Source organism: Orcinus orca, chromosome 14 (assembly GCF_937001465.1).
Source record: "Orcinus orca chromosome 14, mOrcOrc1.1, whole genome shotgun sequence".
Classification (NCBI taxonomy): Eukaryota; Metazoa; Chordata; class Mammalia; order Artiodactyla; family Delphinidae; genus Orcinus; species Orcinus orca.
In genome coordinates this window covers 81,484,316-81,498,981 of record NC_064572.1, presented here as the reverse complement: position 1 = coordinate 81,498,981, position 14,666 = coordinate 81,484,316, and the positions used below count along the sequence as shown (strand labels likewise).

General features: G+C 56.8%; 1 protein-coding gene across 1 annotated transcript in view; it reads right to left on the bottom strand.

The window, feature by feature from the left end:
* The window catches only part of DMBT1 (deleted in malignant brain tumors 1), a 78,460-nt gene that overhangs the window by 36,330 nt on the left and 27,464 nt on the right, over window positions 1-14,666 (bottom strand). Inside the window, exons 10-21 of the mRNA XM_049696892.1 lie at window positions 13,105-13,146; window positions 12,064-12,387; window positions 11,258-11,287; window positions 10,620-10,649; window positions 9,238-9,561; window positions 8,430-8,459; window positions 7,797-7,826; window positions 6,416-6,739; window positions 5,608-5,637; window positions 4,975-5,004; window positions 3,594-3,917; window positions 752-1,075 (exon numbers count right to left, since the gene is read on the bottom strand). Of these exons, the coding sequence (XP_049552849.1) occupies window positions 752-1,075; window positions 3,594-3,917; window positions 4,975-5,004; window positions 5,608-5,637; window positions 6,416-6,739; window positions 7,797-7,826; window positions 8,430-8,459; window positions 9,238-9,561; window positions 10,620-10,649; window positions 11,258-11,287; window positions 12,064-12,387; window positions 13,105-13,146 (1,842 nt within the window). The remainder of the gene's footprint in view (window positions 1-751; window positions 1,076-3,593; window positions 3,918-4,974; window positions 5,005-5,607; window positions 5,638-6,415; window positions 6,740-7,796; window positions 7,827-8,429; window positions 8,460-9,237; window positions 9,562-10,619; window positions 10,650-11,257; window positions 11,288-12,063; window positions 12,388-13,104; window positions 13,147-14,666) is intronic.

Genomic DNA, 14,666 nt, shown 5'->3' with positions numbered 1-14,666 from the left:
CACCTTGCACAGAAGGGGCACCACAGGGGCAAAGGGGGACGGCGCTGAGCAGGTGACACCCTCAGTCCATACCTGAGCCCTGCCACGTGGGGTGGGACCTCTGCCATCCTCACCCCCCAAAGAGGCTCCTCCTGAGGGGTCCAGGCAGCCCAGCATCCCTTATTTCCTGTGTTAAGCTGATTAGCTCTGGGTCTAGATGACCGAGTGGACCCAAACCAGTCATCAGCCACACAGCATTTATGGGCCCACTGAGGCAGCAACACTGAGGCGTCTAGTTCAAAGTCCAAAACCCGTGTGAGATCTGTCAGGCTTGTCTGTAGGTGGTGACAAGGCTGTGGCCGGCAGGCCACACAGGGGCCACTGCCCTGCGCACGGCAGACCTGCTGCCCAGACAGTGCATCCCAGTTCCCTGCAGGGGCTACTTTCCCGGACTCAGGAACCAAACCCTGGGCCAACTGAAGTCCTAGGCCATGACCTCCATTCACAGACCTCATGACAGAACTAGCCTCTCTTGCCTCTGCCTTGCACTGTGGCTGGAGAAAAAGGGCTTGAAGTCACTTTCAGTTTGGTTCTTTGCTCCAATTCACCAGCTACTTGCCTGGCAGCTTGTCAGAGAGCTCATACCAATTCTTAGCAGAGAGATAAGGTGATTTAAGGAAGTGAGAAATGTAAAAATGCTATAAAAGGGATTCAGAATGTCAGAAGGAAACGACTCCGCCAGAGATGGACACCTAGTTTATTTGAGGCCAACCTGAGCAGACGACACCGGCGTCCTCGCTGTGTCCACAGTTGTGTGTGTTCCAGCCATTGTGAGGGCAGCTCCACAGGTAGCTCTCATGCCCTGAGCAGCCCACGTCGTCCAGGACGATCGGCCCTGAGCCCTGACCGTACCGGGCACTTCCAGGGGCCGACGTGGCCCAGCCACAGCCCAGCTGCCTGCAGACCACGTTGGCGTCGTTGGTGTCCCAGCTGTCATCACACACTGTGCCCCAGGAGCCTCGGTACAGGACCTCGACCCGGCCTTCACACCTGTCACCTCCATTCACCAGCCTCAGGGCCAAGCCTGATTCAGTTCCTGGAAGGACACGGGAAAATGCACTCTCCTGTGTCTTCCGGAGGAACAGGTCCTGAGGACCAAACGCGATTCAGAATCCTTCCAGGGAAAGACTTCTGAGTTCACGGTAATGTTTTCCTTCCGGAGGACCTGACTGAGCCCGGTCATCATCATTTATCCCCACGGGGCTGTTTGATAGAACCCTTGGCAGTGGACAGAGGAACGCATGTTCTCTGATGGGTTCCCCACAAGGCCCAGCAATTCAGTGGCTGATCCCAGCCTTGGGAAGGAGGTGGGAAGAGGAGAAGCCCACAGCCTGAATCCGCAGGGACCACTGGGATGAACTTGAGCCCCTGTAGCAGGAGCCCAGCAGAGACAGCTTCCCAGACCCCGCCAAGGAGCCACCTTCGGATGTTCACTCCCACATGGGAACCCACTCCATCAGGCCCAAGGTTATTCTGAAGACTACTTTTCTGCTGAGCACTCACTCATGTCATTTTTTAACCCCCAAATTGTGCTGACTCTTGACCAAGCCGTGCACCCACTGAAAATCATCAGAGCCCATGGACTTCATTACAAAGAAGGCATCTATAGGTAGCAGGCTGTTCAGAGTCTTTCCAGGGCTTGTCAGCTGAAGAGCTAGAAAAAAAAGACTATCTCCCCTCCCGGGATGTACACCTGAGGCTGACAACTGTCCCTTGGCAGGAAGAAAGCTGACAGGGAAGTCCGTAAACATGAGACAATAGGGGTAAGAAAAGTGCAGGGGAAAAGCTGTACTGGAACTTCTGGATCCAGCTCTACCTCAAGACCGTCCTACCACTGACCTATGGAAGCCATTGCGGCCCCCAGTCCCACCCCCAACTCAAGACAGTGTGAGTTGGGATCCTGCCACTTGGCAACCAAAGCATTCTGAGTAATGTATGCCACAACTGGGAGGTGAAGGTTCTCCACAACTCTGGCACGCGAAAGGAACCCTCCACATTAGATGAGGTGCTGAGCTCAGAGGCTCAAACCAAGGGTCAGGTATTGCACCCAGGCCTCATGAGTGGAGTGTTTTGCAGGATCCAAGTGAGGCTTACCTTCGGTAGGAGCTGTGGGCGTCCACCAGCCTGAAGGGAAAGCACAGCAGGATTAGAGAGAAGGTGTCTACAGTCAGGGTTGCTCTAGTGACCTGTCACTCACATCAGGGAATGTGGGGTCTGAGACTCTCCACTGCCTGGGGGAGGAATAGGTCTTTTCTGAGAGCCGGCCGTGAGCCGGACCATGCCCTCCAATGTCCAAGGCATGGCGATGAGGCGCCCCGCTCCACAGGAGCAATTAGCACGCTCTCCTGACTGAGTGCTCTCGGGGGAAAGTATCCCTTTTGGACTCCGCGGGGGGGCGGGGGTGGGACCCGAAACAGCCCCCGTTCTCCCTGCACACATAACTCTCGGTCTAGACAATGCTTTCAGGCAGAAATGACCCCAGAACAGGCCTCCCTGTCACCCAAAGCTCTGGGGAGACACTGTGTAGCCACAATGGCCTTAAATCGCTGAGTCAGACCCGAGGACCCTTGTGCTATGGCTCCTCTGGAAGCGTCTGCTCGCTCTAGAGTGACCAGGGCAGGTACTGAGAGGGGGCAAACGTCCACTCGCCCCGCCTGGGGCTCCTGGCTGGAGTCTGTGGAGGTAAGTGGGGAGGGAGGGGACAGCCCGGAGTCAAGAGGCACAGGACTCACCTGGCAGGAGCGTGGACTGGGGCCTGGCACCTGGGAGAGAGAGAAGGCAGATCAGACACCTTGCACAGAAGGGGCACCACAGGGGCAAAGGGGGACGGCGCTGAGCAGGTGACACCCTCAGTCCATGCCTGAGCCCTGCCACGTGGGATGGGACCTCTGCCATCCTCACCCCCCAAAGAGGCTCCTCCTGAGAGGTCCAGGCAGCCCAGCATCCCTTATTTCCTGTGTTAAGCTGATTAGCTCTGTGTCTAGATGACCGAGTGGACCCAAACCAGTCATCAGCCACACAGCATTTATGGGCCCACTGAGGCAGCAACACTGAGGCAGCAACACTGAGGCGTCTAGTTCAAAGTCCAAAACCCGTGTGAGATCTGTCAGGCTTGTCTGTAGGTGGTGACAAGGCTGTGGCCGGCAGGCCACACAGGGGCCACTGCCCTGCGCACGGCAGACCTGCTGCCCAGACAGTGCATCCCAGTTCCCTGCAGGGGCTACCGTGCAGGACTCAGGAACCAATCCCTGGGCCACCTGCATTCCTAGGCCATGACCTCCATTCAGAGACCTCGTGACAGAACTAGCCTCTCTTGCCTCTGCCTTGCACTGTGGCTGGAGAAAAAGGGCTTCAAGTCACTTTCAGTTCGGGTCTTTGTTCCAAATCACCATCTACATGCCTGGCATCTGGTCAAAGAGCTCATACTAATTCTTAGCAGAGAGACAAGGTGATGTAAGGAAGCGAGAAGTGTAGAAAATGCTTTGAGAGGGGATCAGAGTGTCAGAAGGAAACCACACCCCCAGAGAGGGACACCCAGCTTATGTGAGACCAACCTGAGCAGACGACACCGGCGTCCTCGCTGTGTCCACAGTTGTGTGTGTTCCAGCCATTGTGAGGGCAGCTCCACAGGTAGCTCTCATGCCCTGAGCAGCCCACGTCGTCCAGGACGATCGGCCCTGAGCCCTGACCGTACCGGGCACTTCCAGGGGCCGACGTGGCCCAGCCACAGCCCAGCTGCCTGCAGACCACGTTGGCGTCGTTGGTGTCCCAGCTGTCATCACACACTGTGCCCCAGGAGCCTCGGTACAGGACCTCGACCCGGCCTTCACACCTGTCACCTCCATTCACCAGCCTCAGGGCCAAGCCTGATTCAGTTCCTGGAAGGACACGGGAAAATGCACTCTCCTGTGTCTTCCGGAGGAACAGGTCCTGAGGACCAAACGCGATTCAGAATCCTTCCAGGGAAAGACTTCTGAGTTCACGGTAATGTTTTCCTTCCGGAGGACCTGACTGAGCCCGGTCATCATCATTTATCCCCACGGGGCTGTTTGATAGAACCCTTGGCAGTGGACAGAGGAACGCATGTTCTCTGATGGGCTCCCCACAAGGCCCAGCAATTCAGTGGCTGATCCCAGCCTTGGGAAGGAGGTGGGAAGAGGGGAAGCCCACAGCCTGAATCCCCAGGGACCACTGGGATGAACTTGAGCCCCTGTAGCAGGAGCCCAGCAGAGACAGCTTCCCAGACCCCGCCAAGGAACCACCTTCGGATGTTCACTCCCACATGGGAACCCACTCCATCAGGCCCAAGGTTATTCTGAAGACTACTTTTCTGCTGAGCACTCACTCATGTCATTTTTTAACCCCAAAATTGTGCTGACTCTTGACCAAGCCGTGCACCCACTGAAAATCATCAGAGCCCATGGACTTCATTACAAAGAAGGCATCTATTGGTAGCAGGCTGTTCAGAGTCTTTCCAGGGCTTGTCAGCTGAAGAGCTAGAAAAAAAAGACTATCTCCCCTCCCGGGATGTACACCTGAGGCTGACAACTGTCCCTTGGCAGGAAGAAAGCTGACAGTGAAGTCCGTAAACATGAGACAATAGGGGTAAGAAAAGTGCAGGGGAAAAGCTGTACTGGAACTTCTGGATCCAGCTCTACCTCAAGACCGTCCTACCACTGACCTATGGAAGCCATTGCGGCCCCCAGTCCCACCCCCAACTCAAGACAGTGTGAGTTGGGATCCTGCCACTTGGCAACCAAAGCATTCTGAGTAATGTATGCCACAACTGGGAGGTGAAGGTTCTCCACAACTCGGGCCGCGAAAGGAACCCTCCACATTAGATGAGGTGCTGAGCTCAGAGGCTCAAACCAAGGGTCAGGTATTGCACCCAGGCCTCATGAGTGGAGTGTTTTGCAGGATCCAAGTGAGGCTTACCTTCGGTAGGAGCTGTGGGCGTCCACCAGCCTGAAGGGAAAGCACAGCAGGATTAGAGAGAAGGTGTCTACAGTCAGGGTTGCTCTAGTGACCTGTCACTCACATCAGGGAATGTGGGGTCTGAGACTCTCCACTGCCTGGGGGAGGAATAGGTCTTTTCTGAGAGCCGGCCGTGAGCCGGACCATGCCCTCCAATGTCCAAGGCATGGCGATGAGGCGCCCCGCTCCACAGGAGAAATTAGCACGCTCTCCTGACTGAGTGCTCTCGGGGGAAAGTATCCCTTTTGGACTCCGTGGGGGGGGGTGGGACCCGAAACAGCCCAGTTCTCCCTGCACACATAACTCTCGGTCTAGACAATGCTTTCAGGCAGAAATGACCCCAGAACAGGCCTCCCTGTCACCCAAAGCTCTGGGGAGACACTGTGTAGCCACAATGGCCTTAAATCGCTGAGTCAGACCCGAGGACCCTTGTGCTATGGCTCCTCTGGAAGCGTCTGCTCGCTCTAGAGTGACCAGGGCAGGTACTGAGAGGGGGCAAACGTCCACTCGCCCCGCCTGGGGCTCCTGGCTGGAGTCTGTGGAGGTGGGTGGGGAGGGAGGGGACAGCCCGGAGTCAAGAGGCACAGGACTCACCTGGCAGGAGCGTGGACTGGGGCCTGGCACCTGGGAGAGAGAGAAGGCAGATCAGACACCTTGCACAGAAGGGGCACCACAGGGGCAAAGGGGGACGGCGCTGAGCAGGTGACACGCTCAGTCCATGCCTGAGCCCTGCCACGTGGGGTGGGACCTCTGCCATCCTCACCCCCCAAAGAGGCTCCTCCTGAGAGGTCCAGGCAGCCCAGCATCCCTTATTTCCTGTGTTAAGCTGATTAGCTCTGTGTCTAGATGACCGAGTGGACCCAAACCAGTCATCAGCCACACAGCATTTATGGGCCCACTGAGGCAGCAACACTGAGGCGTCTAGTTCAAAGTCCAAAACCCGTGTGAGATCTGTCAGGCTTGTCTGTAGGTGGTGACAAGGCTGTGGCCGGCAGGCCACACAGGGGCCACTGCCCTGCGCACGGCAGACCTGCTGCCCAGACAGTGCATCCCAGTTCCCTGCAGGGGCTACCGTGCAGGACTCAGGAACCAATCCCTGGGCCACCTGCATTCCTAGGCCATGACCTCCATTCAGAGACCTCGTGACAGAACTAGCCTCTCTTGCCTCTGCCTTGCACTGTGGCTGGAGAAAAAGGGCTTCAAGTCACTTTCAGTTCGGGTCTTTGTTCCAAATCACCATCTACATGCCTGGCATCTGGTCAAAGAGCTCATACTAATTCTTAGCAGAGAGACAAGGTGATGTAAGGAAGTGAGAAGTGTAGAAAATGCTTTGAGAGGGGATCAGAGTGTCAGAAGGAAACCACACCCCCAGAGAGGGACACCCAGCTTATGTGAGACCAACCTGAGCAGACGACACCGGCGTCCTCGCTGTGTCCACAGTTGTGTGTGTTCCAGCCATTGTGAGGGCAGCTCCACAGGTAGCTCTCATGCCCTGAGCAGCCCACGTCGTCCAGGACGATCGGCCCTGAGCCCTGACCGTACCGGGCACTTCCAGGGGCCGACGTGGCCCAGCCACAGCCCAGCTGCCTGCAGACCACGTTGGCGTCGTTGGTGTCCCAGCTGTCATCACACACTGTGCCCCAGGAGCCTCGGTACAGGACCTCGACCCGGCCTTCACACCTGTCACCTCCATTCACCAGCCTCAGGGCCAAGCCTGATTCAGTTCCTGGAAGGACACGGGAAAATGCACTCTCCTGTGTCTTCCGGAGGAACAGGTCCTGAGGACCAAACGCGATTCAGAATCCTTCCAGGGAAAGACTTCTGAGTTCACGGTAATGTTTTCCTTCCGGAGGACCTGACTGAGCCCGGTCATCATCATTTATCCCCACGGGGCTGTTTGATAGAACCCTTGGCAGTGGACAGAGGAACGCATGTTCTCTGATGGGCTCCCCACAAGGCCCAGCAATTCAGTGGCTGATCCCAGCCTTGGGAAGGAGGTGGGAAGAGGGGAAGCCCACAGCCTGAATCCCCAGGGACCACTGGGATGAACTTGAGCCCCTGTAGCAGGAGCCCAGCAGAGACAGCTTCCCAGACCCCGCCAAGGAACCACCTTCGGATGTTCACTCCCACATGGGAACCCACTCCATCAGGCCCAAGGTTATTCTGAAGACTACTTTTCTGCTGAGCACTCACTCATGTCATTTTTTAACCCCAAAATTGTGCTGACTCTTGACCAAGCCGTGCACCCACTGAAAATCATCAGAGCCCATGGACTTCATTACAAAGAAGGCATCTATTGGTAGCAGGCTGTTCAGAGTCTTTCCAGGGCTTGTCAGCTGAAGAGCTAGAAAAAAAAGACTATCTCCCCTCCCGGGATGTACACCTGAGGCTGACAACTGTCCCTTGGCAGGAAGAAAGCTGACAGTGAAGTCCGTAAACATGAGACAATAGGGGTAAGAAAAGTGCAGGGGAAAAGCTGTACTGGAACTTCTGGATCCAGCTCTACCTCAAGACCGTCCTACCACTGACCTATGGAAGCCATTGCGGCCCCCAGTCCCACCCCCAACTCAAGACAGTGTGAGTTGGGATCCTGCCACTTGGCAACCAAAGCATTCTGAGTAATGTATGCCACAACTGGGAGGTGAAGGTTCTCCACAACTCGGGCCGCGAAAGGAACCCTCCACATTAGATGAGGTGCTGAGCTCAGAGGCTCAAACCAAGGGTCAGGTATTGCACCCAGGCCTCATGAGTGGAGTGTTTTGCAGGATCCAAGTGAGGCTTACCTTCGGTAGGAGCTGTGGGCGTCCACCAGCCTGAAGGGAAAGCACAGCAGGATTAGAGAGAAGGTGTCTACAGTCAGGGTTGCTCTAGTGACCTGTCACTCACATCAGGGAATGTGGGGTCTGAGACTCTCCACTGCCTGGGGGAGGAATAGGTCTTTTCTGAGAGCCGGCCGTGAGCCGGACCATGCCCTCCAATGTCCAAGGCATGGCGATGAGGCGCCCCGCTCCACAGGAGAAATTAGCACGCTCTCCTGACTGAGTGCTCTCGGGGGAAAGTATCCCTTTTGGACTCCGTGGGGGGGGGTGGGACCCGAAACAGCCCAGTTCTCCCTGCACACATAACTCTCGGTCTAGACAATGCTTTCAGGCAGAAATGACCCCAGAACAGGCCTCCCTGTCACCCAAAGCTCTGGGGAGACACTGTGTAGCCACAATGGCCTTAAATCGCTGAGTCAGACCCGAGGACCCTTGTGCTATGGCTCCTCTGGAAGCGTCTGCTCGCTCTAGAGTGACCAGGGCAGGTACTGAGAGGGGGCAAACGTCCACTCGCCCCGCCTGGGGCTCCTGGCTGGAGTCTGTGGAGGTGGGTGGGGAGGGAGGGGACAGCCCGGAGTCAAGAGGCACAGGACTCACCTGGCAGGAGCGTGGACTGGGGCCTGGCACCTGGGAGAGAGAGAAGGCAGATCAGACACCTTGCACAGAAGGGGCACCACAGGGGCAAAGGGGGACGGCGCTGAGCAGGTGACACGCTCAGTCCATGCCTGAGCCCTGCCACGTGGGGTGGGACCTCTGCCATCCTCACCCCCCAAAGAGGCTCCTCCTGAGAGGTCCAGGCAGCCCAGCATCCCTTATTTCCTGTGTTAAGCTGATTAGCTCTGTGTCTAGATGACCGAGTGGACCCAAACCAGTCATCAGCCACACAGCATTTATGGGCCCACTGAGGCAGCAACACTGAGGCGTCTAGTTCAAAGTCCAAAACCCGTGTGAGATCTGTCAGGCTTGTCTGTAGGTGGTGACAAGGCTGTGGCCGGCAGGCCACACAGGGGCCACTGCCCTGCGCACGGCAGACCTGCTGCCCAGACAGTGCATCCCAGTTCCCTGCAGGGGCTACCGTGCAGGACTCAGGAACCAATCCCTGGGCCACCTGCATTCCTAGGCCATGACCTCCATTCAGAGACCTCGTGACAGAACTAGCCTCTCTTGCCTCTGCCTTGCACTGTGGCTGGAGAAAAAGGGCTTCAAGTCACTTTCAGTTCGGGTCTTTGTTCCAAATCACCATCTACATGCCTGGCATCTGGTCAAAGAGCTCATACTAATTCTTAGCAGAGAGACAAGGTGATGTAAGGAAGCGAGAAGTGTAGAAAATGCTTTGAGAGGGGATCAGAGTGTCAGAAGGAAACCACACCCCCAGAGAGGGACACCCAGCTTATGTGAGACCAACCTGAGCAGACGACACCGGCGTCCTCGCTGTGTCCACAGTTGTGTGTGTTCCAGCCATTGTGAGGGCAGCTCCACAGGTAGCTCTCATGCCCTGAGCAGCCCACGTTATCCAGGACGATCGGCCCTGAGCCCTGACCGTACCGGGCACTTCCAGGGGCCGACGTGGCCCAGCCACAGCCCAGCTGCCTGCAGACCACGTTGGCGTCGTTGGTGTCCCAGCTGTCATCACACACGGTGCCCCAGGAGCCTCGGTACAGGACCTCGACCCGGCCTTCACACCTGTCACCTCCATTCACCAGCCTCAGGGCCAAGCCTGATTCAGTTCCTGGAAGGACACGGGAAAATGCACTCTCCTGTGTCTTCCGGAGGAACAGGTCCTGAGGACCAAACGCGATTCAGAATCCTTCCAGGGAAAGACTTCTGAGTTCACGGTAATGTTTTCCTTCCGGAGGACCTGACTGAGCCCGGTCATCATCATTTATCCCCACGGGGCTGTTTGATAGAACCCTTGGCAGTGGACAGAGGAACGCATGTTCTCTGATGGGTTCCCCACAAGGCCCAGCAATTCAGTGGCTGATCCCAGCCTTGGGAAGGAGGTGGGAAGAGGGGAAGCCCACAGCCTGAATCCCCAGGGACCACTGGGATGAACTTGAGCCCCTGTAGCAGGAGCCCAGCAGAGACAGCTTCCCAGACCCCGCCAAGGAGCCACCTTCAGATGTTCACTCCCACATGGGAACCCACTCCATCAGGTCCAAGGTTATTCTGAAGACTACTTTTCTGCTGAGCACTCACTCATGTCATTTTTTTAACCCCAAAATTGTGCTGACTCTTGACCAAGCCGTGCACCCACTGAAAATCATCAGAGCCCATGGACTTCATTACGAAGAAGGCATCTATTGGTAGCAGGCTGTTCAGAGTCTTTCCAGGGCTTGTCAGCTGAAGAGCTAGAAAAAAAAGACTATCTCCCCTCCTGGGATGTACACCTGAGGCTGACAACTGTCCCTTGGCAGGAAGAAAGCTGACAGTGAAGTCCGTAAACATGAGACAATAGGGGTAAGAAAAGTGCAGGGGAAAAGCTGTACTGGAACTTCTGGATCCAGCTCTACCTCAAGACCGTCCTACCACTGACCTGTGGAAGTCACTGCGGCCCCCAGTCCCACCCCCAACTCAAGACAGTGTGAGCTGGGATCCTGCCACTTGGCAACCAAAGCATTCTGAGTAATGTATGCCACAACTGGGAGGTGAAGGTTCTCCACAACTCGGGCCGCGAAAGGAACCCTCCACATTAGATGAGGTGCTGAGCTCAGAGGCTCAAACCAAGAGTCAGGAATAGCACCCAGGCCTCATGAGTGGAGTGTTTTGCAGGATCCAAGTGAGGCTTACCTTCGGTAGGAGCTGTGGGCGTCCACCAGCCTGAAGGGAAAGCACAGCAGGATTAGAGAGAAGGTGTCTACAGTCAGGGTTGCTCTAGTGACCTGTCACTCACATCAGGGAATGTGGGGTCTGAGACTCTCCACTGCCTGGGGGAGGAATAGGTCTTTTCTGAGAGCCGGCCGTGAGCCGGACCATGCCCTCCAATGTCCAAGGCATGGCGATGAGGCGCCCCGCTCCACAGGAGCAATTAGCACGCTCTCCTGACTGAGTGCTCTCGGGGGAAAGTATCCCTTTTGGACTCCGCGGGGGGGCGGGGGTGGGACCTGAAACAGCCCCCGTTCTCCCTGCACACATAACTCTCGGTCTAGACAATGCTTTCAGGCAGAAATGACCCCAGAACAGGCCTCCCTGTCACCCAAAGCTCTGCGGAGACACTGTGTAGCCACAATGTCCTTAAATCGCTGAGTCAGACCCGAGGACCCTTGTGCTATGGCTCCTCTGGAAGCGTCTGCTCGCTCTAGAGTGACCAGGGCAGGTACTGAGAGGGGGCCAACGTCCACTCGCCCCGCCTGGGGCTCCTGGCTGGAGTCTGTGGAGGTAAGTGGGGAGGGAGGGGACAGCCCGGAGTCAAGAGGCACAGGACTCACCTGGCAGGAGCGTGGACTGGGGCCTGGCAGCTGGGAGAGAGAGAAGGCAGATCAGACACCTTGCACAGAAGGGGCACCACAGGGGCAATGGGGGACGGCGCTGAGCAGGTGACACGCTCAGTCCATGCCTGAGCCCTGCCACGTTGGGTGGGACCTCTGCCATCCTCACCCCCCAAAGAGGCTCCTCCTGAGAGGTCCAGGCAGCCCAGCATCCCTTATTTCCAATGTCAAGGTGTTTAGCTCTGTGTCTAGATGACCGAGTGGACCCAAACCAGACATCAGCCTCACAGCATTTATGGGCCCACTGAGGCAGCCACACTGAGAGGTCCAGGTTCAAGTTAAATCCCATGTGTGATTTGTCCGGCTCGACCGTAGGTGGTGACAAGGCTGTGGCCAGCAGGTCACACGGGGGCCAGTGCCCTGCGCACGGCAGACCTGCTGCCCAGACAGTGCATCCCAGTTCCCTGCAGGGGCTACCGTGCAGAACTCAGGAACCAATCCCTGGGCCACCTGCATTCCTAGGCCATGACCTCCATTCAGAGACCTCGTGACAGAACTAGCCTCTCTTGCCTCTGCCTTGCACCGTGGCTGGAGAAAAAGGGCTTCAAGTCACTTTCAGTTCGGTTCTTTGTTCCAATTCACCATCTACATGCCTGGCATCTTGTCAAAGAGCTCATACTAATTCTTAGCAGAGAGACAAGGTGATGTAAGAAGCAAGAAATGTAGAAAATGCTTTGAGAGGGGATCAGAGTGTCAGAAGGAAACCACACCCCCAGAGAGGGACACCCAGCTTATGTGAGACCAACCTGAGCAGACGACACCGGCGTCCTCGCTGTGTCCACAGTTGTGTGTGTTCCAGCCATTGTGAGGGCAGCTCCACAGGTAGCTCTCATGCCCTGAGCAGCCCACGTCATCCAGGACGATCGGCCCTGAGCCCTGACCATACCGGGCACTTCCTGGGGCCGACATGGCCCAGCCACAGCCCAGCTGCCTGCAGACCACGTTGGCGTCGTTGGTGTCCCAGCTGTCGTCACACACGGTGCCCCAGGAGCCTCGATACAGGACCTCCACCCGGCCCTGACACCTGTCACCTCCATTCACCAGCCTCAGGGCCAATCCTGATTCAGTCCCTAGAGGGCAGCACAAGGACACCTCCTCTTATCTCTCCTGAGGTCACAGGCCTAAGGCCCGTTGCAGACTCAGGGGACTTCCTGTTGGTGAGTCTTCCCTGGGCAGGAATCACCTTTCTTTTATGTCCAGGAATTAATCTTCATCACAGGGAAGTGAGCAGAGATTCCTATTCTGCCCAAGTCTGAAGATGCTCAAATGCAGAGGCACAGCCCATCACTCCAAGAGGAGGCGAGCACGAAGGTAACCCTACCCACCCGAGATACGCCCAGGCTAGTGCACCATGGTCGCAGGAGGAAAGTCAAGACCATCCCCCTGTTGGTAGCTTGTTGGCTTCCAGGTGGTTCTCCCTGGGCTCTGGCTGCACCCCTGGAGATGATGGGACCGGGTTCAGGCATTTTACACCCAACCCTTCGGGCTGGACAGCCATCCATGGCCTGAGAGACCAGTAGAGGTACCAGCAAGACGGACAGGCATGCAGGGCCTACACTGACCGCCTGGAAGAAAATCTTTCCTGAGCATCTGGACCCGATCCCACTGGACACAGCTCACCAGCCCACTAAGATCGGACCTCAGACCTGGCCTCCAGAGACTCTTGCTTCACTCACAGGCACAAGGATAAGGACGGCCACACCCTGAACCTCCTCCTGTCACATCCAAACCCCCAGTTTATCCAGAAGCGGAAACTAAGCCCCAGGGAGGTGGATAGGAATATTTACCTATGCGTGACGGAGCATGTGAGGATACGGTCTGCCAGGAGGCTGGAAGTGGCAACAAAGGGAAAGGTCAGAGTTAGACAGCACAGGAAGGAAGCCTTGGCAAAACGTTTACCCAGCATGATGACACCAGTTCCACATCTGGATCCTGCCACTTGCTACCTGCGTTTGCTGAGCAAACCTCCTGCTCTGCTAGCTCCTCTGGGACAATGGCCCTGTCTGAGGTCAGCCGGCTCCCTCCACCTCTCTAAGCCTGGCATGTTCTCCTTCCCATGAGAAAACCTTGGCCCCCTCCCTTCCATGAGCCATGTCCGCACTGGCACATCTGAGGGGTTGTCCAGAGGCAGAAGTGGACAGAAAAGTCAGGGGGTGAAGCTGGAGCCAATCATGGTCCTTGGCACCCAGAGCACTGCAGTCCCTTATGACCCACCATCTCCTGGGCACTGTCCCTGCCACTTCCGGATGCAGGTGTGGCCCTGTTGGATCTGAGGCGTGGCCCAGAGTGAGGGATGCAGGCACTCCTTCCTGTTCTCATGTCCCATCAACAGAAGGTCAGTGATTATCAACCTTCCTTCTCCCACAAAACTCTCCTCAGCTGGGATGTAACAGGGCCTAGAGTGGTGGAACACATTCCTGGTTCTCTGAACCTGCAGGTGACAATCTCTGAGACAGTATCAAGGACAGGATGTGACAACTCAGATGGATCAATGGGAAGACGGGAGTGTTGGAAACCCCAGGTCTAGTTAAGAAGAGCCAGCTGGGAGACTGAGCAGGGGAGGGGACAGAACCTCCCAGGTTCTGCAAAGTACAGCGATTCCCCCAGAGGGGAGAAGAATGGGGCATGAGCAGGGAGTAAAGGGACATCCGGGGGAAGGTCGCCCGAGCCTCACTGGGCCAGGCAGTGGACTGGGGCCGAGCAGCTGCGAGAAAGACACGGAAAGTCAGACACAAAGCACACGGGGGTCCCACTGGGATCCCAGGGGGAGGAGGCTCAGCCTTCACACATTGCTGACAATTTTCTTAGGACCTCCGCGTGGGGAGTGTGTGCCCACCATCGACGACTCAGTCCACTGGGGCCCCTCGTTCTGTCTCACTTCCTGTGCCTGACCGCCTGGACCTGAGGGCTTACTTTCCTGAATATGAAAGTCCCTGGCATGCCTGCGACCGGCCACCAGTGCGACCAGCCACCGGAGCTACTGCCTTAACTCCCTGTGGGAACAGCAAGGAGGAGCCCAGGTGGTTAGGGTAGGACCCCAAGTCCACCAGCCCAGCTGCAATGAGGGTGAGGCTCCTCCAGGCGCCCCAGAGTTTCTGCCTGGGGTCCAGCTCCTGCCCCCGTGTCCTAGCAGGCTTGTTACCAGTCCACACAGCCACCCGCTCCCGTACCCCTCCGCCTTCTCAACCGTGTTCACCACACTCACACGTGCGCCTTTTACACTGGAACTCTGTTGACTGAGTCGGCCCTGAGAGGACCCCAGTCTGTAAGCCATCAAGGGCACCTTTCCCTTTTGGTAACAGCATCCCCTAGACTCCACCGGGGGTGTGGGACATGAAAAAGCCCTGTT